At 37.7% G+C, this 27895-nt stretch overlaps 1 protein-coding gene across 1 annotated transcript in view; it reads left to right on the top strand.

Annotated features, from left to right (window-relative positions):
• Window positions 1–27473, top strand: part of tafa3a (TAFA chemokine like family member 3a) — a 140822-nt gene extending 113349 nt beyond the window's left edge. The window contains exons 3-5 of the mRNA XM_087801701.1: window positions 13866–14015; window positions 16574–16698; window positions 27176–27473. Of these exons, the coding sequence (XP_087657827.1) occupies window positions 13866–14015; window positions 16574–16698; window positions 27176–27187 (287 nt within the window). The 3' untranslated portion in view covers window positions 27188–27473. The remainder of the gene's footprint in view (window positions 1–13865; window positions 14016–16573; window positions 16699–27175) is intronic.
• The last annotated feature ends 422 nt before the right edge of the window (window positions 27474–27895 follow it).

The following is a 27895-nucleotide window of genomic DNA, read 5'->3' as shown; positions in this document are numbered from 1 at the left end:
TCTTAGAGAGGAAGACTTTGACATTTGAAACTTGTGTGTCAGGGAAATTTGGTTTTCAAATGAGTTTTCCTTTAACATATTGACATCGTAAACGATGTTTGTGTAGGTTGTAGCCTGCAGGGATTAAACAAATCTACATATCTGATGCACGGCCCTACATTTATTTTGACTTATCAATTGCAAAAAACTTTTCATATATACTAGTAGCTGGCAGTTTATTCTGGAACTACTTTGTACTTTCTAATAAGATGGTACACAGAGTAGAAGTCAGGAAGAAAGTTAGCTTGTACTGCAGAATGATCTTACAAAGGAAATCTTATAAAGATTAAAGTAATTATGAAAATTTCATTGACTCAATTTCAACAATTTTAAAATGATCAAAAACAAGGGTGCTCTAACTTTACTTAAAGGGGCTCAGATTTCATGGGGCAAACATAACTGGAGGACAACTACTGTAATTACATTTTAGTGACATTAACCCTTGTATTATTTCAGGGTCAAGGTGACCCAGAGACTCAAAAACAAATGTGTGAGGTATCCCTTCTATTGTCTCTGGGTCCAGAATTACAGAAACAGAAGGTCGTCGACCTTGACCCAGAGACACAAGGGACAAAACAACCACATTTATTCAATGTTTAATTATTTATTTCGAGTCTCCTTGATCCTGGTATAACACAAGGGATATAACAACATTAATTATTTTAATTTAAAATAATAAAGAAAACTAAAAAAACAAGAACAAAAACTCATTATATAAAAGGTTCTTTGTTGAAATCATAATGTGGCTTAATAATTTAAAGTATTTTAAGAGGAAATATGATCGTAGAATATTATAAAATGAGCTATGTTTTTTATTATACAGGCTTTAATTATTGCAGTACACTTGGTGACTCTTAAGGAAAAATAAGTGACATTGCCTGTGCTGAAAAAAAGGGAATCATTTAGGACCAGTTTGTATTTTTTAAACGGCATCTGTCGACATATCATATCCAGTTAATGTAGAAGCTAAAATAAGGCAACATCTCAGTCTAAATCATTATTGTATTCTGTGTCAGCCTCATGCGACCCAGAACGTCTGTTTTTATTTATTTATTTAGCGTCCAGTTGTAGTTGTTTGTGTGGTCTGGGCCTGTGGCCAGGACATCAGGCTGCTTCCTGTGATTTCATCTGCTTTTGCATTCACAGCCTGGAAAAGGGAAAGCGACACACGCTGTGTGAGGCAAGTTTGAGAACACACGCTGGTTGTCCGTCCTTGTGCCGTGAAAGTGGAGTTAAAACCGGACCTGTTGCCTCACGCCTCGGAGGCGAACGACTATTCCTGTCAGGCTGATACGTGTGAACATGTCACATAGTAACATAGCTTTTGATTTGACATTGATGGAACAGAACATATTTATATATTTCCATCCTACCTCCATGGTTTCAGGGAGAAATGTGTCCTTGTCCGTCTCAATTCACTGATAAACGTTTCAGTTTTATTTATGACAAAATATTTCTGAATTGACATGAAACATTCTTAATTATTTATAACGTGTTTTATTATTGATGCACTATAAAGGTGTTCTTGATATTCAAGACCCTGAAGAATCTGATACAGTAATGTTGTTATTATTATGATAGAAATAGTTTCTAGGGACTTAATCTACAGTGAACCCGAGTCATGTGACTCACTCCCATGTGGACGATGTATGATTCCACCATGGTAATGACACTGTGTGCGTGTTAAACTCATGATTCAAAAGTGAATTGAAGTTAATGTTAAAGCAGCACTTTGTTAGATATGACGCTTGTTTCTGGCTCCCCCCAGTGGTAGACAAGTACAGTGATTTTCTTTTTGTCTCATACTTACTCCTCTTATCTTAAAGAAGGGACACAAAAATTCACCTACAACACATTTTAAAACAATTATACGAAACATAAGACTACCTCTATGTATTTGTGTTCATAAAAGGTTTTCACAACCACGTATAAAGCAGACCAGATCAATCAATAACTATATGGTTTTCAAATTTACTGCTAAACATGTTTCAAGTCAGGCGAGTAAAACACACGTCGGTCCGATTTCCACACATAATATGTTATTCTGTTATTGCCGTCGGTGGAGTCGCTGTCAGCAGGAGAATGAACGCCGTGTTTTTTCCGTGTATCCCCTGTAGAGCTTCCATTACTGTATCTTGAGCTCGACTGGCCAGGTAAATCTGACACATGCAGTCATGCAGCTGACAGCTGCAGCAGACAGCGGTTCCTCAGCCGAATAGCTGCATGTTTATAATCCATTATTTGATTGTGATGGAGGCTGAAAGGTAACCTGTGGCCCGGTGTGATCCTGTGATTCTTTTCATCAAGACGTGATTTAATGAATGCTAGAAGTGGTTCTGAATCTGTCAGATCAGCCACGAAATGAAAGAGAAATAATTACTGCGGTTTTAAAAATGTAGGTCTTTGAACATCTAAAATTGCGTATCACATTTAGCATTTATGGCCCGAGTCAACCTGTGAAAGTCAAATGACTAATATTAGGAGAGTCATTAAAGTATTCATTGGTTTGATTTCCCTCATTCAATACCGACAATCTTACTCGAGTGAGCTTTAAGACCATTAAATTATAATGTGAATAAAAATGTGTTTTCTACATCACACTGTGCAAAAACAAGCTTAAGCCAGGATGATGCATCTATTCACTTCAAACAATAACCATTATATATACTGTATATTTATATTAAAAAAAACTTTAATTACAATATATTTTAATAACACTTCCTTGATGAGAACTGCAACAAACTTAACATGGATTTTGCTCTATACTCATTCTAAAAATATATATTTTTTAATACAAATTGTTATATAAAATAAACATATAACATATAATATAATGATACCTGCTTGTATCTGCATAACAACTTCTGTATGGAAGTTGTAAAGTCTCACAGGAATAATGAAACTATTTGTTTGAAACCTTCTTCTTTATTCTCCTGATTTAAACCTTGTGTTGCCTCTGGGTCAAGGTGAACAAAGAGAATTTAAATTGAAGTTTAAAAGCGTCTGTATTCATTTTCTTTAAAACCGAAATATGGAAGATTGAAACTATTGTTCTGGCTCCCTCTAAGGAAGGAATAGTGAAACTGCAATGTTGTCGCTTCTCCATTTCGGTGAAGTTATCTTCATGGTTTCTGTTGTTTATTGGTACTTCAATGCTCCCATAGCTGTAAATCAGTTTGGTGATTATGTGGCACTGACAAACTCATCTTTGTTAGTGAAGAGCATCTTTAAAATAAAATATTTTTTAATGACTTTTCAACAATATACCAAGCTGTTAGCTGTTAGGGTCACAAAGCGCTTAAACAATCAAAAACAATACACAGTGAAATACGTACTTTAAAAGATCAAAACAACATAGAGACAAAAACAACAGCCCCAAAAGAAAGAAAAAAAACCTTATTAATGGTCAGATTTGTCACATATTTATACACAATTCTTATTTTATAATACGGTATAGTTTTTGGGTTCAGTCTATTCAGTGATTTCCAAAACTAAAACAAATCAAAGCACCGAAGATTTCCTTTATTTAAAAATGTTATTTCTTCTTATACAAAAACATATAAATAAAACACAATTTATTAAATTGTTTAATATTTATTCTTCTGCACACTGGCCTCGTCCATTGAAGTGAGACCCACTTATATAAAGTGAGTTATGAAGACCTAATGGAAAGTCAGCTACAGGAAGACGAGGGTCTCAGCACATGATCAATAGCTGCACTTAAGTCGCACTGAATTCCAACATGAATTTAAAGCAAGAATGCAACGAGGGGTGAGACTTTACTGAGCAATATAGATAATGTCCTAATAGTGTTAAATTAAAAATAGAAACTGCTTATTTCTCTTTTTTAATTGTATATCATACGCCCCAAATCAATGTGCATATAGTCTGATTTATGATGATTTACTGGCAGAACCGTTACAACATTTGAAGAAAAATACATTATTGTCTCATCATCAGCCCACTATCTTACAATCGATTGAACATTTTCTTTGTGCGAGTCGTATCGCCGCGGGCAGCTTTTGCTGTTCATCTTCTGGATAATTATGCTGCTCCAGCTGTCACAATAAACTCCTTTCACTGTATGGAAGGATGTAGAGAAAAGTAATAATAACCTTCATTCATAATTGTCTTGAGTGCATCAGAGAAATACATGACTTCAGAAAAAATAGCTTGCCAGCGCTCTGTTGACGTTAATAACTGATTGATTGGCTTTTCCTACAAAAACAGAATCTCTAATAATGAAAGGCTGGTGTTTTATATATGTTTCTTCTTTTTAAGTTGCCAAAACTTTATAATCTTGCACTTTATTACGGCTGCCATTTGGCGACGCTTCTGTAATCAGACTCATCAGTGCAGCCATTAAAAAAAGGCCCCATTGTCAGCAGCTCATCTGCCAAGTCGTCCGCCAGATTATTCTTTTGCCAAAATTCTTGCTTTTGTTTAATCATGATTCAGTAACTCTTCTCTTCAGTGCAGTTTGTCTTAGTTTGCTGCCGCTTTTTACCTTCATTTCCACTTTTATTTTCCAATAATAGTCATCAACTGACTGGTGTGTGCAGAGTCTGACCTGTTTTGTTTCATTTGAAACCACACTTTTCTTCTTTTTCCATGTTTAACTTTATCATCCTCACCATACATCACCTACGAATATCCACACATACCTTGGATTTTTAATCAATTTTCTTGAACATTTTTTCATTTTGAATTTTGTTTCAAAACTGGAAGAGATGTGAATTAATTTGTTTGAAAATGCATGTTTGTGTATCCTTTATCAATCATTCAAAGTCAGACCTGTGCAAACGTGACAGATTACCTAGAAAAGCACTGTGACAGGGCATACATCTGCCAATAACCACAATTCCCACAACTTACAATAAAAAAGCACTAAACTTTCAGAAATTATGTCACTTATATGATTCAATAACTGTCGCACTAGTGGGGTTAGCTTAGCAACATTTTTAAGTTGTCCAAACTACAGCATTTTTATATATCTAGATAGATAGATGGATGGATGGATGGATGGATGGATGGATGGATGGATGGATGGATGGATGGATGGATGGATGGATGGATGGATGGATGGATGGATGGATGGATGGATGGATGGATGGATGGATGGATGGATGGATGGATGGATGGATGGATGGATGGATGGATGGATGGATGGATGGATGGATGGATGGATGGATGGATGGATGGATGGATGGATGGATGGATGGATGGATGGATGGATGGATGGATGGATGGATGGATGGATGGATGGATGGATGGATGGATGGATGGATGGATGGATGGATGGATGGATGGATGGATGGATGGATGGATGGATGGATGGATGGATGGATGGATGGATGGATGGATGGATGGATGGATGGATGGATGGATGGATGGATGGATGGATGGATGGATGGATGGATGGATGGATGGATGGATGGATGGATGGATGGATGGATGGATGGATGGATGGATGGATGGATGGATGGATGGATGGATGGATGGATGGATGGATGGATGGATGGATGGATGGATGGATGGATGGATGGATGGATGGATGGATGGATGGATGGATGGATGGATGGATGGATGGATGGATGGATGGATGGATGGATGGATGGATGGATGGATGGATGGATGGATGGATGGATGGATGGATGGATGGATGGATGGATGGATGGATGGATGGATGGATGGATGGATGGATGGATGGATGGATGGATGGATGGATGGATGGATGGATGGATGGATGGATGGATGGATGGATGGATGGATGGATGGATGGATGGATGGATGGATGGATGGATGGATGGATGGATGGATGGATGGATGGATGGATGGATAGATAGATAGATAGATAGATAGATAGATAGATAGATAGATAGATAGATAGATAGATAGATAGATAGATAGATAGATAGATAGATAGATAGATAGATAGATACTTGCATTGTAATTAAGTTTGCTTCCATCATCATTGGTCAACCACCAAACTATGTCTTGTTGACTTGAGCAGATCTTCAACCATGAACTACAATGTAATTCCACCATATGTCCAAACAAACCCCACAGAAAATCCATAAGAGTTATTTTAGTGCTAATAAAGTGGATCAGCCTTGATTAAAACGTTTTTTAATTTTGAACGTTTCGCCCTAAAGCCAGGTGTGTTACCCTCCTGGGATTTAAACCAGCCTCCTCTGCACACCGCTGTTTATCAATCAGGGATCAATGATTATGATTGAAGACCCAAGTACTTTGCTTCAAAGTGATATCGATCCACTGGAGGGTTCAGGCCTCATGCCAGTTCTCATTAGTGGTCTCTGTCCTTTCGCCTCCTCCGTCTCTCATCTGCTCATCGCGCTGACGTGGGAGCCCATTGATTCCAAGTCATGACAATCCTAAGTGCTTTCCTAGAAATCTATTGATCACAGGTGTAGTGAGCCATTTACACAAACCCCATCGCCTTCACATATGCTTATTCTCACCCCGGCACTGTGTCTAAATAAAGAGCCGGTGTGTGGAGTGTGCGAGGGTGACAGGGTGACCCTGGTGGTTAGTCGGGCCTATTTTACTACCAGAACCAAAGGTTAGGTTTCCTGCTGGCTTTTGTCAATATGCCCTTGAACAACACAACGAGCCATTACCTTTGTGAGAGCAGAGGCTCATGAATATAATGGCCGGCTTCCATGTTTATCAATGTTTGCATGTGCGGATGATAAATCACTTTTATTCCCGTCTGTCATTAATACATGTGCTCGTGTTTTCAGAGTACGGTAGCGTTCATTAGAGCGTGATCGAGTCAATGTTTTCACTATCTAGAGGAGTTTCTATTGATTCCAGAGCCACGTCCAAGCGTTCACCTTGTGCCCGCTCAACCAGAGTTGAAGTCCGAAGGCAGCGACTAGTCTCTTGGTACCGTGTGAAGGTGATAGAGAGGTCCAGCTGTGAGGCATCAAGAGGTGAGACGGGTAGGCTGGCTGGTGCTGGATGACCCCTACGTTAGGGACCCTGGAGATGGTTAAAGAACAGATGAACCACGATCCAAGAATAGAGCTAACCGAGCACGCTTTAGCTAGTTATCTACGCCTGAAGTCAGCGTAATGCCTAAAAAACATTACATTTCCCAGCATGGACGCACTTTTATGATAACCAAAACAAAAAAATATAACTGAAAATGTTATTTTAATTTGGCATTTTTTATTGTTTAAAGCTCAAATTATATTAATTATCTCATTAAATAATTATGACATATACATCAGATTAACTCCTATTGTTTCCATCCATCATTTGGGTTTACAACATGTGATTTAAACCACATGTGCATTTTTATAATTATTAAAATCAAGCTTATATTATGTTTTGCACCATTATATTATTGGAAACATCTCATTTTTATTCATATTAATTATGAAGATAAGCAAAACCTTCCATACAAATAATTCATGATCGTAGCACACTTCAATATTTATTAATATATAGAGACAAAATCTAAATGCTAAGCCATAGTAAAAGTGGGATTCTTTACTGATTTAATTATTTAAAGAATATATACATATATATTTCTGGGGCATAAGATGCACACAAATATTGGAGCATGTTAATATAGATATTTATTATTTCAATATTTTTTTTTTAAATCAATCTGATTCATCCTGAGCTTACAATTGACTCAATTTTAATGAAATATGTTTTAGATTATTAGGATTTGTCAATGAAAAAGATAAAGAACTCTTTAAAAAAAGAATACTTAAAGATTGAATGATTTTCCTGAAAAGGTTTGAATCTGAAAAATCATTGCAGGAATAAAACATTCAATTGAATATTGAAAGCATTTAGTTTTGTGTTTTAAACTGAAAAAAGTGTTTTTCTTCCAAGAATGAGTTTAACGGATAATGTTTTTTCTCCGTACTTTGATTTCCTCTTCAAAAAAGATGCAGCTCTCTATAAATCCTGTTTGTTATGAGCCACGACTCGTAGCCTGACGATAATAAAAGCATCAGTCCGTCAGCTCACAGATGTTTGGTCTCATTTCGATTGTTACCGGTCCAGGCCGACCACAGCGAGCTGCACCCCTGACCTCTCCTCCTGTTCTCGCCGCACGCTGCTTTTTTTTTCGGGGGGTTCGGGGGGCCACGGTGTCGGTGACCTTGGCGAGCGGCCCCGGGTTTAATTAGCGCACCTCTCCACACGGGGAAGAACCCGAGCAGCCACTCCTCGCACCTTAATGAGCCCGGCGTCGAAAGCGTCTTTCTTCCTCGCCCACCGTCGTTTTTTCGGGGCGTGTGTTCTTTCAGCTGGAGAATAAAGAGCGTAACAGCTCATTGAGCTCATCTGCCAGGAATCACCGCCGAGAGTTAAGAGGCTTTTAATTTGACGTCTATGTCTTGAAGTCCGTTCAGGCTCTCCTTTGATTGGAAGTTTTAAACTTTTACTGCAGTATCGATCCACGATTCCAGTCTGTTAAAGAAAGACTTTGTGCAAATTGTTTGAAGACCAAATTAAATTCAGTCTGCATCAACAATTTGAAGGTGTTATTAATTAGAAGGAGGTGGATTTGTTGTTTGCTAGAATGGGTTTGGAGTCCTAGAGAGAGGGCAGGAAGTGCAAGAGGACCTGTCCCCTAGAGGTACAGTCCTTTGAGGGGGAGTTAAGAGGTTTCATATCTGAGGAGTGGGCGCTCCGGGCGGTGTTCTGCAGTGGAGCGGATCACTGAGGGGGAGAGGAGGGATCTTGTCGTGGGAGCGAGGAGGAGGAGGATTTAAAAAAAAAAAAAACAGGGTTGAATTAGGGGCCAGGAGTGATTCTGGAAGACAGCCCTGACGTGGTCACAGGTGTGGGTTAGTTGCAACATCGCAGAAGATTGAAGATGAAAAGTGATGCGTGGGGATGATTTTTTTTTTAAAGAGGGAAATTGGCAGTTTTGGTGATTCAGTTGATGGTCCGTCAGCTGTCAGAGATCGCGAGGAGGGTGCAGTTTTAGAGTGAAGAGCTGAGGGTGAATATCATTGATGGTGATGGTGCTTGTGTGTTGTTTTTCTCCCATGTAAGGGGAGTTGGGGCCAATTACGTGTAACATCCGCCAGGTTCCAGATGAGTTCAGGAATCTGAAAACTGAGTTCAGAGCTGGCGAAGCAAAATTGAAGTCCGTGGAGGAAAAGAAGGTGCGATTTTATACTGAGCCCTGTGGTGCTGTGTGAAACCTGAAGGCATGAGTGAGCAGATGAATCTCCGTCCCACACTGGCACGAGGAGGCTCGGCTAGTCAATCAAAAATAGCTTGAACATGCATTTGTGTAGATAATTACGTGTTGCTATTGTTACACAATAATAACCCAAACAAGAAAATACAGGAATATTATAAAATATATAAAGGTAATGAATTACATGTAGTGAGTATAAACATGACCATACATTATAGTATTTTATACATGTTAAAGATGGGAAACTAATATTAATTGTTCAAACGACACGTTATAGAAAATAATTTTATAAGATTTCAGAATCAAAAATAATATTTGAAATATATTTTCAATTCAGTTTTTTGATCAGCAAGAAATAATGAATGATCATTAATGTAAAACATATTTATACTATCATTCACATTTAATAATTATTAATTATCATATCTGACAATATTAAACTCAAAAAAGAAAATACAGAAAATAGAGTATCATGTAATATATTAAGAGCAACTAATGTGCTGATTTAAGTGTGTCTTAAGTAGATCTTGGACCTCTATTGTACTCATCATTATATGTCTGTTTGTATAAAACTCTCTTTTAATAAATATATTTACATTAGAAAATGATCTTAAGCACCGCCAACTGAAAACACTTTATCATCATAACCACACCCTCTCTGTTGTAATTGGTCAAGCATGAAGGTTTGCCACTTCACGTCATTAATCCTCAAAACCCCCGAAGGACTCGTTGTATAAACAAAGTGGGGCGTGATTACAGCTGGCTGGAGGAGCAAGGAGAGGAGAGAAGCCATCATTATGTAATTAAGCTCTCGTAACCTCTCGTTCGCCGAGATTTCAGACGGGGGAGAACTTTATAAAGTAATAAGTTCAAATAATGGTCATGATGAGGGACTTACTGCATCTTGAAGAGGAAGACTTCAACATTTAAAAACATGTGAGTGAGTCAGGAGAGTTGGAGTTTGACTATCCTGGCAAAATAAAATGTATGTTTAAATCTTAATCGTTTATTTGGGGGGTTTTTTTGCATCAGAAACGATGCTTTGTCATTGGTTGTCTAAATCTTCAGCAATAATAATCAGATTTTTCTTTCAGACGACGCCTGAGCCGTCACAACAAAATTAACTTTGGCCAAAGGGCATGTCTGTGGCTTAACGATAATCACATTAAGAGCGCTTTTCTTTTTTCCCCATCAGTCTGTTTCTCTGCGCAGCACTCAGCACTTGTTGTCCTGACTTTTGTGCGAGTGTAAATAGCACTTTATTGATCGCAGCGAAAATGTTTTTAATGTTGCAGATGAGATCGAGAGCTAATGGGAAGATGGAAACTTGCTGCAATTTATTACCAAGTCCAGATCCAAATAGAAAATCGTTACCTGGGTAATTAAGGTGGATCTGAAAAGAAGGACAAAACTTCACACGTGCAGTCCTTATTTATTATTTTTTTTAACATTTTTTTATCGTATCCTGATTGTTGTTAAGACGTTCACGCGGCTGGAATGGCGATGAGTCTATGCAGAGAGGCAATGAATATAAATCAGACAGCGGTATTGATGTTTAGCTGAACCCATTGGCAGTGAGAACAAGGTCAATGGAATTGATATTGTAATGTTCTTTTCACACAATTAAGCACTTTAGTGATCTTAATGAAGTCATTTTCTCGTTGTGTTGGCTCTTTTCTCGTAGGTCTTGAAGATGACCATATGGTGGTTCTTCTTTTTGACTCATAAATATGCATTTGCGTGAGTTTAAATGTTTCAGTTTAGAAGGTTTGTGTTTATATCTTTACATATTTTCAGAAGTCAAATATTATGTATTCTTAAAACGCTAATGTTTTAGATTATTATTATAGTTTAATTATTCTATTTATCTTATGGATATTGTCCTATATACTAATAAAATAAATGAAATGATTAAATATAATAAAATAATTATTTATTTTTCTGGACAATATAACATTTTTCTTACATCATGGTGGTCACTAGAATGAATAAACATTTACCCTAAACAATAAAATTATTATATTAATTTTTCTTTTCTTTTCAGGGTTTTAAGTAATAAAGCATTTTTATATATTAGGTAACAATCAGTGTATCTGTATAGTTTTAGGGCTAGTTTTTAAGAAAATAATATTACTTAATTAAGTTTTTAAAACACATTAATCTGATAAATATGTAATAATAATAATAATTAATTATTAATAATTAATATTATTAATAATAATAATAATAAATACTTAAACTAAACTAAACTAAACTAAAAGATATGTTGCACGTAACAGATTTTCTTAAAAAGTTTAAAATGTCAGCAATATCATAGTTTCAATTAATTAACACTGTATTTATATTCAATGTATATGTAAAATGCTTTCATTATATTCATTTTGCTGTAACACATTAAATGTTAAGTAATGCATAGTAACTACTTTGTTTGCTTTGTTTACAAAATATTGTTACATATACATGTAAGATTATATATATGGACGCTTTACATTGTTAAAATACTGCTGAGCAAAAGACAAAACTTGATGAAAAGATCAAGATGGATCAGGCCTTAATGTTTAATTTTTTAAATGGTATCTCTATATATTTGTCGATAAGGAACATAGTCGTCTTCTCCTAAATAGATGTTGGATCTCTATTGTACTCATCAGTATGTTTGTATAAAACTCTCTTTTCATTGAAATATTTACATTGCCTCAATAATGATCTAAACATCTATTGAAAATGTACTTTGCATACTGTTGTCTACATTAATTTCACTGTAAATTGTCGACAATATTCCTCTAAGCTCCTTGATAGCACAGAGGACCACATGGAGCGGTGGCGCTGTTTGACCTTTGTCAGACTCATGCAGGATTAATTTTTCATCACCTGCACACTGACAAGGGAAAAACCTGGATTGTCTCTTCTCCACGCATTTGTATTGAACAATTTCCACAGCACTGTCTGAAGATATACACGTGTGCATACATTATGAATGACTGCACGGATGTTGGCTCTCAAGCAGCATCCGAGTGGTACTTTAGACTCCAACATGAGATGTAGATAAAAGCTGACTCATCATTTTTACTCGGCGTCCTTCGGTTCAGGACCAGCATCTCTTATATAAGATTAATTTATTGATTGTTTATGACGTGTTGATCAATTAAAAATCGCCATGAGCACTACACCACATTACATTACATTTAAATCAATTCCACATGTTCACTGCGGATGTTAAATATTACATGTACATTGATCAGCGCCACAAAGGTTCGGCCGTGGGATGCATTATTTACAGTACGCAGCGAGAATGTAGAGGAGAGTTGGTTGTATACGTCGTCAGGAGTCAAAATTGAAGTCATCTATCCACCTCGGAATCTGTCATATCAAACCAGAATCCATTAATGTTAGATGAATCTGTTTATTAATGAAAGTCATCGTGATGGATTGTTTTTGTGACGGAAGATGTTGTTTGGTTTGGAGACCGTAGCTTTGATTGACAAGGTTTTTTTCAGGAGCCCACATGCAGGCAGAAGCAGACCCCTCATGGATGTGTGGAAGGAGTGACTGAGAGGATGAACAAGATGGAGGAGGATGACTTGTTCTTGCAATGCCTGATGGGAAATGCAGTAAAAAAAAACAACAGAATAACTGAAGAGTGATGTTGTGTCCCAAATAGAGCACTTCTCCAAGTGCACTGTCTCAAATCAAACACTTACCTGAATTGACTCGACAGCTTCTTCTTCTACTACTTTTGTAGTGGGAGTTGGAACACTATCGCCGACACTTGACAGCGCTTTTCGCCCATTGAAACTAACTATTAAGTTGTGTTTCATTGTGTTATTATTGTTGTTGTTTTGTGGTAAAATGAGTGTTTTCTTGAGACATTGACGCTGGTATCTGCTCTGAAAAGACGTGTCGTCAGTGACGGAGCTTTCGTTTAGCGTCATCTAAGATGGCGGTTGTTGAGGGTGGAAAGTATCCATCGATCCACACTTTTCTGGTCAATTGAGAGCTCAGTGTGAATGCACTTGTGTACTCAAAATTTTAAGTGTAAGTGCGCGATTTGGGACACACCATGAGTTCATACTGCAATTAAGGACTGCATTGTTTGTGTGCAGACCTCTGCCAAACAGCTCATTTATAACGATATTTTCTTTGTAGCCTATATTAAGAATTCAATACAAATATCATTGATAGTAAAGGACTCAGAACAGCTGGTAGGATTCCTGAACAAGCTCAATTTCCAAATGATGTTGTTGGTATCCTACCAACCAACAGATTTGTCAGCACTTGAACACTTGGGTTTTCTCTGGGTGAAGGTAAAAAAAAGTGTGAGATAACACAAGGATTTAAGAAATCATCTGTGATTTATTTTATTCAAACAGAAATGTCGAACATAAATGATATTTGGAAAAAAAACGGCTTCTGATGCGAGTGTGAAACATCGTTGGGATTGTCTGGAGCCTCAAGAAACCATGTTAAATATGTTAGACTATATTTCAAATATCAAGTACTGTTTAGGATTTTTGCTCCTCTTGTGGGCGATTTCTTTTTGTCCGTCTATTATTAAGCTCGGCTCGAGCGCCAAACGAAACACACATACGGTTGTTAAATCCAGACTGCTAACCAGCACTTCTTCTTCCAGTCCATGTGAAGGCGGGCACCTGCGAGGTCATCGCCGCACACCGATGCTGCAACAAGAACAAGATCGAAGAGCGATCCCAGACTGTCAAATGCTCCTGCTTCCCGGGGCAGGTGGCGGGGACGACGAGAGCAGCGCCATCGTGTGTAGACGGTACGTTGCTCATTACGGGTTGGATTTGGGTGACATGTCGTCTGGCGCACCTTTACTGCCGCTTCTCCAGAACGACAGGAGGGAGAATGTCTGCAATCATTAGCTCTTCATATATTTGAACCCGTGACACCAGCTCTGCTTGAGCACGTCTGACACACAGCAACACGATCGTATAGAAGCTCCCTAAGGGTTTTGACTCTAGTAAAGTATGTACTGAACAAAAGACAGATTTAGATTTTCTCAGGATTTATCGGATAATCATCTGACAATGGCTGGAAATGATGGTCTGTGATACTTAAACTGCGTTAGTTCTTGTTGTCCTCAACACATTCTAGTACTACTACAGACATATGTTTACAGCTTGTAAAAGTGTGTCTGGTCAAAATTCATTATGGAAGTAAGAAAGAGATAACACAGGAAATTAGAAAAATCTAAAATAAATAAAAGATAAAACAAATTACAAAAAACACTGTAACATATAAATATGTTTTTCTGCAATGTGTTACTTATTTATTTAGTAATTTATTCTTATATTTTTATTTTATCTTATTTCATTCATCTGATTTTATTTACTTTATTATTATTATTATTATTATTTTATTTTCATATCTGTTATTGTCTGTTGCCAGCAGATTTTTCACTTTGATAATAAAGCATTCTGATTCTCTTTGTTACCAGTATTTTCCTTTGAACATGATTCCGTGACAATTATTTACCCTCTATGAAACGGATAAAAGTTTCTTATGTTATTTAAGGACAATCAATATCCAGTGATGTCTATAGTCTGTATGTTCTGTGACAGGTATTGCAAGTATGACAAGCCCAGCAAAACTTATAAAGGCTGCATGAAAACAGGAAGCCGGAAATAAAGGGATACCAGATTGAACATTGCAGATGTTTTCCATATAAAAGTAGATGAGATTAAAAAAAAACAACTATAAATTAAATTATATGTAATCGGTATAATAGTGACCATTGTATTTTGCACTATATTAAATTAAAAACAGCTCAAAATTGCATACTCAGCATTGCATATGAGTTGCCAGTCACTTGCACCCATAATGCTTAGCCGCCCAGCCCACTAATCACAGCTGGTGATCACTTTTGACATGGCAACATTGACGTATAATTTGAATACAGTATCGTAGTGACCAGCTGCCGTCACTAAACCGAGCAGTTTGTAGAAAGGTTCATTATATTGTTGGAATACAAATTACATAATTAAGGTGAATGCAGTAATTACTGCATCACAGTTAGTTCTGTTGTCGTGTCAAAGTTTAAATAAAGGAGTGAATCACAATGTTAGAGGAAATAACACGGCGACTTCTAATTGTGGTGAAAAAAATGGAAAGGAAATCAACTGACCAAGCACACAAAAAAATCCCCTGTCATGTCTTTTTTTACTTCAATATTTGGCAAAAGGTCCATCAAATTATTATTCAGTTAGATATACGGAACCAAAAGTAACACACAGAGAAAAAGGGGATCAGAAAACAATTGGTGAAGAAAATTAAATTGGAAGTCATTTAATTTCCAAATCTGCCAATTTTCTCCTTTTTTTATGGAAATACAGAAGGCAGATCAATGCAGTGTTGGGGTGCTTTGTTGAATCTAATATTAAGGTGCGTCATCAGTTTCCTTTCCGAAAGTCTCAGTGTTCCTCGGCAAATCTGCACAAATCATAATTCAACGGGGAAATATTATCTTTTCCTGTGCCGATGTTGGAACATCGTGATGCTTTCAACAATCCTCTGATGAAAGATTTTCAATATCCAATATCCTTTTTTTAATTACATTTTTGTCTATTTGCAAAGAGGGAGGGATCACATGATGTGGCTTTGGGGTGTCAAATGAAGTAGAAAAGTAATATTTTGTAGCGTCGTGTTAGCAATATTAAGATCTCAAAACAGCAAGTGACAATGATTTTACACCTGGGTCTTCTTCCAAATATAGATGATAGCTTAAGACGGTCAGAAGACATCCAGCCGTCCCCACCCCTCCATCACACCAGCTCCACCATATCACTTCTTTGTTGTTGACAGAAGGGCAGGTCATTTAATATCATGTCAAATGTGGCCTCTGTTACAGGTGAATCGATCCCCAACTCCTCTCCTCGCCGTAATGGCTCTGACCGGGGCTTCCCGGGTTCTGACAGTTTTCTTTTCACTTTACAAATGTCAAGGGAAGCCGTTTCTCTCCCGTGGACCTCCTGAGAGGCGAGCGAGACCTTGACGTGCCGTTCTCTGCTTTGTGCTTTATTACCCCTCCCACATACAAACATCTCCGCCGCGCACCTGCTCACAACACTCAGCGCCTTGACATTGACCCGCGTTCTGTAATTCAGCCCTGAAAACACACCAGGGAAGAACTGACGGGTCTCCGCAGTCAGCAAAAGATCAAAAAGACACTCTTTCCTTTCGGCGGCGCGAGCCGGAGGAGGCTCGGCGCCGCCGCTCCCTCTGAAGGGAGAGAAACTTGGTTACGTTTTCAAACAGCGTGATGTTAATTGCCTCCAGTTGTATTGTTATGTTTATGAATGTCTTGCAATTTTCTCGCAGCTTCCATAGTCGCCCAGAAGTGGTGGTGCCAGATGCATCCCTGCATGGACGGAGAGGAGTGTAAAGTGCTGCCAGATCTCAAGGGATGGAGCTGCAGTACAGGAAACAAAGTCAAGACGACCAAGGTGGGTCATCGTAGTAACAATCCTTCGGAGAGAGAAAATCTGATGTCATCAGGATGAACTGATTCAGGGTTAAGGGTTAGGAGAGGGTTAAGAATACAATAAGCATAATTATTACATTTGATTTTGTGTTTTACTTTCTTGTTCAAACTTTTGTTATTATTAGAGAATTATTAACGTGATTAGTGTATCAGGGGAATATAATTTATAATCTATAATGAGGTATTATTAAGTTAAATTTATAAATGTGTTCAGAACTCATGGTAGCCCTTTGTGGCCTATTTTTCAGCTGCGAAAATGTTGGTGACCCACGAGTAAGAGCAATGATGGACACAAAAATGGGACCATTATTTTGTCGTTATCCAATTTGAAGATGGGTCTCTGGTCAGGAAAAAAAAAGTGGGCAGTCATTCTTAACCCTTGTGTAACAGTGGTCAAGGTGACCAAGAGGCCCGGAAACATATGTGTTTGAGGTATCCCTTTGTGTTGTCTCTGGGTCATTCACCTTGACAAACACATTTGTTAACAAGCTAAAGAGGGTAATGAGTGGCCATATGTCACTTTGCAAAATGGCAACTCCAAAAGGCAATTACTCTCACTTTTACGAATCTTGTCAATGATGGGCAAATATATATTTTTCTAAGGGGATATAATATGCTTATATATTATCATATGCTAGTATAATATTCCGATATTTTTATATCTGAATGATCTCTAAAATTTCATTTAGTACAGTTTGGAATATTCCTAAACTGCCTAAATAAAATTAGTGGATGCTGTTGAAATCCTGCACAAAACAATGACATCAAATGAGCACTTTCGTGACATCCTGTACACATGTATGTCCTTAAACAGATGGAAAGTAACTTCCAAAACCATTTGTCAGCCGAGAGTTGCTCCTAAACCCTATGTCTTCTCAACAAATTTCACAGAATCAGGGGAAATTTTTTTAAGTGTTTTCACATGATGTTTGACAGTAAAACTCCACTTAAAACCCACAGCTGCACCGAATGCATGGAGCGTCCAATGTAGACAGTGATTTTAAATAGTGAAAGATTGAACGTTTTTGTGAAACAGGTTTAAATCTATTACAACTGTAGCTTTTTGTGCCATTTTAGAATACTTAGGTTTAACATCTGGTTGTGTATATATATATAAAAAAAGATTCACTGTAATATATAATACCTGACAGCTAATGAAATGAATATTTTTGTTTGGAAAAAGAGACTTAAACACAGCCAACACATGCTACATGTATAGATTTGTAGTCATGAAAACACAAAGTTTACATGCTTTATTCTGATCCTCTGGGCTGAAGTGATTAAAAAAGTGGGCTATAAGACCAACAGCAGTGCAGTTCTGACTCGGGAGTCAGCAGAGTTGTGAGTATAACTTTAAGATTGCGGGCGACAGAGCAACAAAGACAATAGTGGGCAGAGAAAAATCAACAAACAGCGATTCCCCCGGAGATTGTCGATCGTTGAGTGGGATGTGCTGAGGCAGTGCGGGAGAACTGTGGCTCCTGCACTTCCAGAGATTAATAGAGGTGATCTGAATGTATGTTTAAGCTTCCAGGGTGTGGTGGAAATCAAATGGGTGGTGGGTAAAAGGGGGTGTGTGGGCACGAGGAGCCCTCAGCCATCCATCACAGAGCAGTGTTTGACTCACCAAACGCCTGTAGTTGAGCTGCCTTTTTCATTATTCATGGCTACAGGAGGCCTGGACGTAGCAGAGCTTTTTATTTTAGCCGGGTTAATAATTCATGGACCCTCACTCAGCCTGAGGAAAGCAGAAACAGAGGCAAGTCCAAGTCCAGGTAGTCGCTAGAACTCGTCAGGACCTTCTTTTTTTTTCATCTCACTTAGGAGTCAGCAGTGGTCTCATGGCCCTGAGTCAGAAGGTGCGGATGGCGGGTGTTTGAAGAGTACTCCGAGGTCGAGCTTCCTGTGCATTTAACACCGTGGCAGGGTGTAAATGGGAGTCTGAGGGATCAGATCTGTTGGAGGTTGCGTCATCTGAATCACAGTGAATCATGAATGTATCTAATGATTGGAGTCAGAGGTTAAACTAGACCGATGGTTGCATCAGTTACTGCACCTTTTTTTTTTTCAAAGAATAAAGATACTTCAAATCACATTACGCTTGAAACGTTCCAACGGTTGTAGCTGTAATCTCTTCTGTAGTGGGAGCCTGGACTCTGGACACTCAAAGTCAATGAGAGGAAATAGAATGTGATCTGAAATCGAGGAGTTGTTCAACTAGAGTATTGAGAGGAAGTAAATCAGAGCTGCTAAATTAGAGGTTTGCAACCCGCCGAGTGTGTGAAGTCAAATGTGACTGTTAAACCGTTAAACTGTGGATCCTATCAATGAAACTTAAGCCCAACATAGACTCACTCCGACTCTGCCAATCTCTTCTTATTCTACACAATATTTATGACGGAAACATGCTTTATATGCAGTAGATTTACACTGATAGCCAAAACTCAAACTTGACTTATTTTCTACTCTACCTCATGTCGGTAGAGGGTTGGAATTATTTCCAGAGTAATCTCTTCCTTTTAAGACATATAGGTAAAAATGTACGTCCATTTTAATGAGGTAACACCAGGGTTAACATCAAAAACTAGTTATGTCAGTGTAAATAAGTTTTTTTTTTTTCTCCCAACATTTTGTTTTTGTTTCATTTTCTTGTAAAGATCTGAGCTCAACATAGGACAAGTGTTGTTTATCAGAAACTGTACTGCCAGTGTTGTAAACACAGTAATTTGTTGATGTACAACTTTTTTTCTCCCTTTTAAGGATCAAATTAACATAATATTTTATATTTTATGGAGTCTATAATTAAGACTTCCACCTGGAATGTCTCATTTTTTATCATTCTTTGTCTGTCTTTTATCAAAAATTAGACGCAATTACATTTAAAATTAAATAAATGGTAGAATATCATGGGCAACATTGTGATCATCAAGTACTGTACTAAGATTTTTTGACAGTAGAAATGAAGGAAGTATTAGTGTTCGGACTTCTGCAGTGTATTTTCTTCATCTCCTTTCTGCCTTGAGCCAAAACAATTCTTCAATCTCAGAAGTTATTTTATTCAGTTTGATATTTTGAAGTTTATTGATGGGGGTATGTTCTGACACATTGCTTTTCTAGTTTAATATTTGACAAATGAGTGCTTTTGTTAGCCTCTTTTCTGTTTAGGTGTGTGAAGAAATGTTGTGTCCGTACGTATATGTCCGCCTTTGCACCGCCTTCCTGTCCTGTGCTTGTCGACGTTCTCATAAATACTGAAAAACCTGAGGCTAAAACAGGAAGTAGGATGTGTTGTACGTCACTTACAGCCAGAAGAAGTCAAGTGTTTGGAGACGAAGTACACCGTCTGTCTTCAGTACAGCCAGGATGTATTTGCTACAAAGTCACAAGGGTCAATCATAAAAAAACCATTGAGTGTATTTTTTTTATTATACTCCCAGTAAGACATTCATTTGAGTCAGATCTTCAAACATTGCCTCAACAGAACTGCTGAAGACACCTCTGACCAATCTGTGCTTTTTACATGACGGTGTGGGTGTAATTGGACGTCTGAGTCTTAAGCTCTGACCAGCGTTGACTCGGATGAATCACAGTTGATAGGAAATGTGTTTGAGTCAGAGGTTAAACCTGGCTTCTCTAGTTCTGTTCACATTAAAAAAAAATCTCTCTTACTTAACTGTGCAGTGAATAACTTGCTTTCATTCAGTGAAAGGGTTTCTTTTTTAGCTTCATCTGGTTGCATCTGTTCAAGAGCGAGTCAAGCTAGCGAGCTGTAGTTTCAGTTCAGCGTACATCTAGGGCAGATTCATGTGATCTAATCCCGCAAGAGTGTTTTTTGCGTTTTGGCTGATGTCTTGAAAAGCTCGAAGTAACAAACTTTTTCTTCCATCCATGATCGATGTGATCCACCGTGAACATGATTTTTACTTTTTTTTTTTTAGGGACTTTAAAGTACAAACAGCAATGTGTGAAACCAAAAATGGAAATAGAAACCATAGGTACAGTTCCAGCAGCCAACGTAAGATCCGAGTCAGTCGTGGATCTCCTGTAAACCGCCTACAAATATGGAGCCTGAGCTGGAAGATAATCGATGATCATCTTCGATGATCTTGGCACAATGTAGTAGCAACAAAAAGTGTGAGGGAACCCATAGATGCCAAAGATGCCGGCTGTTTATTATTGGCTGTCTCATGACATGACAAGTCAGTGCTGGGAAATTCAATTTTCCTCAGGGGTCACATTTTATACAGTGGCGGTTGTGAGGGGCCGTCAAGCTAAATAAAGGAGCAAAAGTCAAGTCATAAAATTAAGGTTAGTATGAAAAAATATTAGCTCATTATATTTTTTGTACATTATTTTTAAATCCCATATAAAACACAATTTTTGGAAATATTTAATTTCATATTCACTTAAATTAAAGGAAATAAATCTTGACACAAGATTTCACAAAAAATCAAAAGGGACCAAAGTCCTTCTACCCTATATATTTTGAAACTAGTAATAAATAATAGAAATGAATACAAAATACAATTTTTGGACAGATAATATTAGATCATATAATGGAGTCTGACAAAACATTTTTATTCTGTGGTGTATGTCCCAGAATAAAAATGAAATTTAAGGTCAAGTTTGTTTGATGTTGGAAGGTTTTTTGAAGTGAGTTTGACATTTACTTACAATACCCTTCCATCAGGAGTATTGAACACAATCCTACGTGACAATCCTAATGGTGACTCAGAGCAGATCCATCTTTACCAGCCCATCATGGACAAGATGCTTTGAAAACATTCAACTTTTTTTCCTGTCAAGGAATGTCTGTAATTTCTTGAAGTATGGATTTATATAATTTGGTATCCAATCTTCAGTATAAGTATATTTCCTTCAAAGTAAAAAAAATATTTTCATCATAAAAGTTAATAAATCATTAAATATAGTATAGAAAGTCACTTGCTTGAGACTTTAGTAAATTGATTGAGGGGTGTCTTTTTAATATACAGAAGTGTGTTTTGGAAAATCTTTGGTAGAATTTCATTTGAAAGTCCCATGATAAATTGTCAACCATGTAATGTATGATTTGGTTGGGCGATTTCTTTGGAAAGTTGTCTATGTGCTCGGTAAAAATTAAGTGTCAGTTACATTAAAAATCCTTTATTTATACACTTTTACTCAGCCATCATCTTATTTCTTCTTCCTTTTTAGGGTTTTTTTCACCTAAAAATTACAAGCAAAACATGTCCCAGTGCTTTAATGACAGATTACTGTTTCTTTTAATCTGAATCATCTTTAAATAGACACTTCTTGAAGATCCGTGCGGTTAATTTTCTGCCGTATTATCCATCTCATCCGCTCACAGTGGGGACAAATTCAATAGCGATTATCAACAAGCAACTGCTGCGTCTCACGAAAGGAACTTCCTGCTCATTTATCATCAGCGAAAAAATCCCACCAGCCAAAAGCATCAACCGTTAAGAAGCATATTAAAATCTATTTCACGTTAAGGCTTCTATTGTTTCTTTTTAATGGATTAGAATTTGGGTGCATTTATAGTGTTCTTATTATGGGCTGCAGTTCAGTGGAGGGGATTTACGGACGTTCATCACGTTCTCCATCTTAACGCCAGGGGTTGACATAACAATTTGTCTTATTGTCCTCATGCATGGACGTCATTGGTTGTTTCTGAGGTTACAGTTCCACTACATTGACTCGCTGGCGACTTTAGCATTGATTTAAGGATTCTATCGACCTCTCATTTGCCTCCACACTAGGACAAGAAGAAACATCTCTTTCATAACATTAACATCAAATCATTATTTTCTGAAACATAGGCTAAATCAGTCTAAAGATTTAACTTCATTTGTCTTATATTAGATCCTAGTGAAAACCAAAACAACCGATGACCACATGTGATTCAAGGGAGCGATGTTGTGCCCTTAAACGTGTCAACAACTCTTTCTGCAGTGCTACAAAACTGTCGTTGTAAATCTTTTCTCCGCTGATGTCCAGCGGTTGCATTGTTGATAAAGAATGATGGCGTCGCTTCACCTCATGATGCAGTCACTGCCATTAATCAAACTCGCTGACAACCTGCTGGTTTCTTTCCAGAGAACCTCGGTCCGTCTTTTCCTCCCTGTCCTAGATGCCGCTTTTTCCAGTTCGGTCGGCGATCTTGCAAATGGAACCCAGTCACTGCTGAAACACGCTTACTGTCATTTAGCAGAGGCGAGGAAGAAACCTGTATGGGAGTAGATTAAGATTCTTAAACAGACAAAACAGTTTGATGCTCTTGAAGATCTTTTAAATCTTAATGAATGCAGAAGATATTTGAACGTGATCATCCCACCTTATAAAAACATATTGCTTTAAATGTGTTCAAGACAAAGTATAAAAAATACTTGATTAAATTGACCTCGCCTAAAAATAGTTGTCTTGAATTGGGTAAGGTAGGGTTAGGATTGGAGTTAAGGTTACGGTCAGTTTAGAGTATTAAGGATAAGTTTCGTTAGGGAGAGGTTGGATAATGGTAAGTGTTAGAGTTAGGGTTAGATAATATTAGGGCTAAACTGGATTAGTGGTATATCATATTAGGGTAAGGTTGGTTTAGAGTAAGGGTCAGGGTCAGGGTCAGGGGTTAGATTGGGTAAGAAAAGGTTGGATTAGTGTTAGCGATATGTGAGGGTATAGTTGTAATAGGGTTAGGTTAGATTTGGGTTAGGGTTATATGGTATTAAGCCCTGTTAGCATGGGATTAGTTTTACCAGTGGACCTTTGGTGATTTGTATATTACCCCCCACCTCTGTGTTATTTGAAGTTCATTTGCCCGGGATAAGCGACGTCAGTAAAATAGTCTGTTATACTGACATTACATACAGATGCAGATTTAAAGAGGCGCGTAATTACTGAAATAGAAAGTTAGCATATACTTGGCAGCATGGAAAACACAATTACAATAGTAAACACTGGGATGCAGATTCGTACTGGACTCGCATTATCACCCGACGTCAGTGTTAGGCATAATATAGAAGGTAATTTGGGGCGGAATTATTACATTACAAATCACAGACATGGCACATTCGCACAGGATTCAATTTCGACATTCTCCACAATTATTACAAATCGCTTTCTGTCCCCAGGTAATACTTATCCCGTGCGAATCAGGCTTTAGGATACGGTGAGGGTAAAGGATATCTCCTTAACCTAGTAAATAATGTACCTAAAGACAACTTTTTTGGAGGGATGACTCCAAATTCTTCATTCAAAGACATTCATATACACAATTATTCCACATAGACTCACTAAACTGAATCTACATGGTCTTTAATTTGTACTTGAGAGTGTTTTCCCATCTTAGTTTTATTGTCATGGACAACTTTACCTGAGGATTTCTCATTCACTCAACTGGGTATAATCTCAAACAGTTGTGGGAGGAACATTATTTAAATACATGGGTTTTTTTACTTGTTTTTTTTAAATTGTGTAAAAGTGTCTGTGATGTTTAATCACAATAAATCTATACATAGACAGTTTTTTCTCAGATAAAAGACAAATTGTATAGATAACACACTTAATTCCAGTTCATTTAAATGAGTCCAAAAGCAGTCAAAAAGTCAAAGACTCAAAAGGTATCAAGAAAACTTAAACAACTAAATTCAAACATCTGCGGGGAAGATTAACAAACTGCCTAAATCCTGTGTTCACAAGAGAACAAGAGTAGAACTCACACAAATCAGTAATCCAGTGAAGGGTCAAAGTGGGTGCAGATGTTTTTTTTAACCATAGAAAAGTACAAGCTTTAGAAATCAGGAGTCTGATTCGAGAATCAACTGATTACAGTCTGCAGACACCAGATTTGCTAAATTATGTCTCTTTGTTGAAGCAAAAACCTGCACATACTGTTACCTACTGGCTCAGATGAAGACCACTGCCTCTATACTCTTCATCCTCTTCTGAGCCGCCCTCACTTTCTCCTCGCTAATGAATGACCTGATCAACCTTTTGTCTTTTTGTATCCACTTTTGTTGTGTATATTTATGATAAAAAAACAATTTTACAATGTAAAATCTTTATAATGATGGAACTTTAAATTATATATTACGTTAAATGAACAAAAGTAGTATGAAATATTGAGTAGGAGACATATAATTACTTTTCAAACTCACATTTTATGAATCTCCTTCCATTGTTTGCTATTATCCTCGCAGCGGTTGAGCAGTCGCAGCTTGATCAATAAAAAACTTGACAAATTTGCGACTGAAACAATCTGGCAGCTGCTGAAACAGTCGCGGGACCCACAAAAATCATTTTCATATCTCCACTCTTATCCTGGTTTCCTGTGGACTGTCACTTGGAAGTGAAAATTAAATTGGGCCCCCTGGCACAGCGGGCTGTGTCTCCTGCTGCAGAAAGAAAGCGGGATAGTGAAACCTTACTTGGATTGTTTCTTTGAAGACTGGGGTGCAACTTTTTCCTTGTGCTAATTAAATTGGGAGGTAAAGTTTATCAGGCTCCAATCAGGATTCAGCTGCTGATAACACTCAGTCAACAAAGGGACAAATATGAAGCTAAAAATGTGCAATGGAATGCTTTTCACAAACTGTAATGGTTGATGACTCCTTTTAAATCCTAATGAAAGTAAACAAAGATAAATAACCAATAGAAATGTAGAGCATTTTTAGAAAATCAATATATCAAGAGTACTAACTAGTGATGGTCTGATGAAGCTTCATGAAACAGTGTCTTGTTGTTTAGAGGTCAGTAGGTGGCGCCATCAGTTTAAATATGATGTGATGTTTCATTAGAACAGTTGTTCGAAACAAGTGCAGTGCAGAGACCGACATCTAGTGGACTCTGAAAATAATGACACTGCTTCATGAAGCTTCATCTAAACATTACTAGTACTAACAATACCACTTGATGTTTAATATGTCTTGACTAATACTAATACTGATATGACACACTCTAAAAGCTGTAAATCCAACCGTTCTGCTTGTATTGAAGCCTCGACCAGAGAAATTGTTCTGAAAAGTTCAACAATTCTATATTTTAAGCTTGTTTGCAGCAGAAGCTAAAAGGCCAACATGCTATATAAACAGGAACACTCTAGGTCAATAAAGCTCAACCTCCCAGTGAAGACAGTATAAACTATGTACGTATTTCCTCACCTTTGTTAACTAAAAACTCAGTTTTACCCACTTGGAATGAACCTCAAAATCTACTGTTTTTGTTAGATGTTGTGTATATTTGACATTTAGATTTATGCTTCTTTAAATGGAGAAGAAAATAATATTGTAACAGTTTATTTTCGAGTCTACATAAGAAGGAGCTGTCTCACCTGCAGTTAATACAAAACTGCAGCGAGAATTTCTTTCTCTAGTAGAAGAACTCACATTTTTACATCGATGCTTAAAACTCTTCACTGGCTGCCAGTTTCTTTCAGGATCTGGTTCTTACTTTCAGATCTATTCATGGTCAGGCTCCTCCTTACATCAGTGATCTGATCCAGCCTTACACCCCAGCCTTGGCTCTGAGGTCTGTGGATCAGAATCTACTGATGGTTCCTGAACACGGTTCAGGACCAGAGGAGAGAAATCCTTCCAGGCTGTTGCTTCTAAGCTCTGGAACGATCTTCCTCTCCCTCTGTGCTTGATGGATCTACTGACTCCTTCAAGAAACATCTTAAGACACTTTTATTTGTTCAGGCTTTTCCATGATTTTCTGGAACTCCTGTGTCTTGAACTTTTAAAGTATACATTTTAACTGTATTTTGTTTTTGATTGTTAAAGCCTGTGACCCCGGTCTATTTAGAAATAACCTTTACTTACTTACATGTATGTTTTTTTTTCCAAGAAAGATGTTCTAAGGTTTGTTTACGCGCTTGAGAAATGTCAAGGACAGAGGTGAAGTGGGGTGAAGAAGAGAGTGAAGGCAGGGTGGAATAGATGGCGATGACTGACGAAGAGAAAATGGTAAGACTTGATAGACAGAAGGAAGACAGGAAGCAGAGTTAGAAGAGTCAGCGACGAATATACTCATATGAAGTCACTGATAAAACCATAGATGAGTATATAAGAGGGACAGTTCATGTGGGAAAGTTTGGAGACAAAGTTAGGAGACACATGGAAACTAGAGCAGTGGGTGTTGATATACCAGGAAAAAGGAAGGGAGGGTGACGATCAAAGAAGCTGTAAATGATGACACGTCAAGGTGGGCGTATAAAGCGAGGCTAATCAATAAAAGGCAATTTCAAGACAGAGGTGATGTGTGAAAGACTGTCTGGGATAAGTGAACCCCAGATTGAGGGACATATGGATGTGATGCTCAAATAAAGTTGCTGTTCTGACAACAGATTAAGTCTCGGGGAGGGGGGGTCAACACACGCTGAGATCCAATATGAAGAAACATCTTCACCATTTTTTGCTTCTCACTCCCTCTCTTCTCTCTTGCAGGTGACCCGATAGTCATCTGGATCCGGGATGACGCTCTTGGATCTAGACCTCCTACTGATCAACACCCTAGGACATTACGTTACGTGTGACTGAGGACCAATAGAGACAATGATCACAGACGTTCCTTAAAGATGTGTGGATGAGTGGAGCGAGGAGCCGGGAGCCGGGTATTATAAATGTTCTTGTCTCCAGACTCGACCAAGAGTAGCTTCCACCGGACTCTGCTGCCGCTAAAAATCTCTATTTGTATCATAGTTTTATTCCAATAGATTGACGAACTGTGGATTTACAGAGAACGGGAGATAAAAAAAAAAAATCTAAAATCTTTAAACAAATATATGTGATGTGAAACCATTGTGTTTTTTTCTCACCACGAAGAGCTCCTGGACTCTTGTTGCATCTCTGTGTTGAAGATCAAATGAGACAAAAAAGCATTTTCATTCCTTTAAGCCTTATGGAGCCAAAATCTACAACTTAATTTTTCTTTTTGTCATGGACCGAAAAAAACTATCAAGTGTTGGCTTTTTAAGGTTTATTAGGATGTCGAGTCATCAGATGTTAAAAACTGTACAATCCAGAGAAAATGTAGTCGAGGTGAACGGCAAGACGTTTGAGGCGAATTACAGCTGCCAAACTGTTTAAATGGTATTTGTTGTTTTCCGAGGCTGGTGATTACCATTGATTACAAATGTCAGTATTATCTCAATAAATTTAACTTAA

This window comes from Callionymus lyra, chromosome 10 (genome assembly GCF_982586985.1).
Source record: "Callionymus lyra chromosome 10, fCalLyr1.hap1.1, whole genome shotgun sequence".
NCBI lineage: Eukaryota > Metazoa > Chordata > Actinopteri > Syngnathiformes > Callionymidae > Callionymus > Callionymus lyra.
This window is presented reverse-complemented; position numbering and strand designations above follow the sequence as displayed.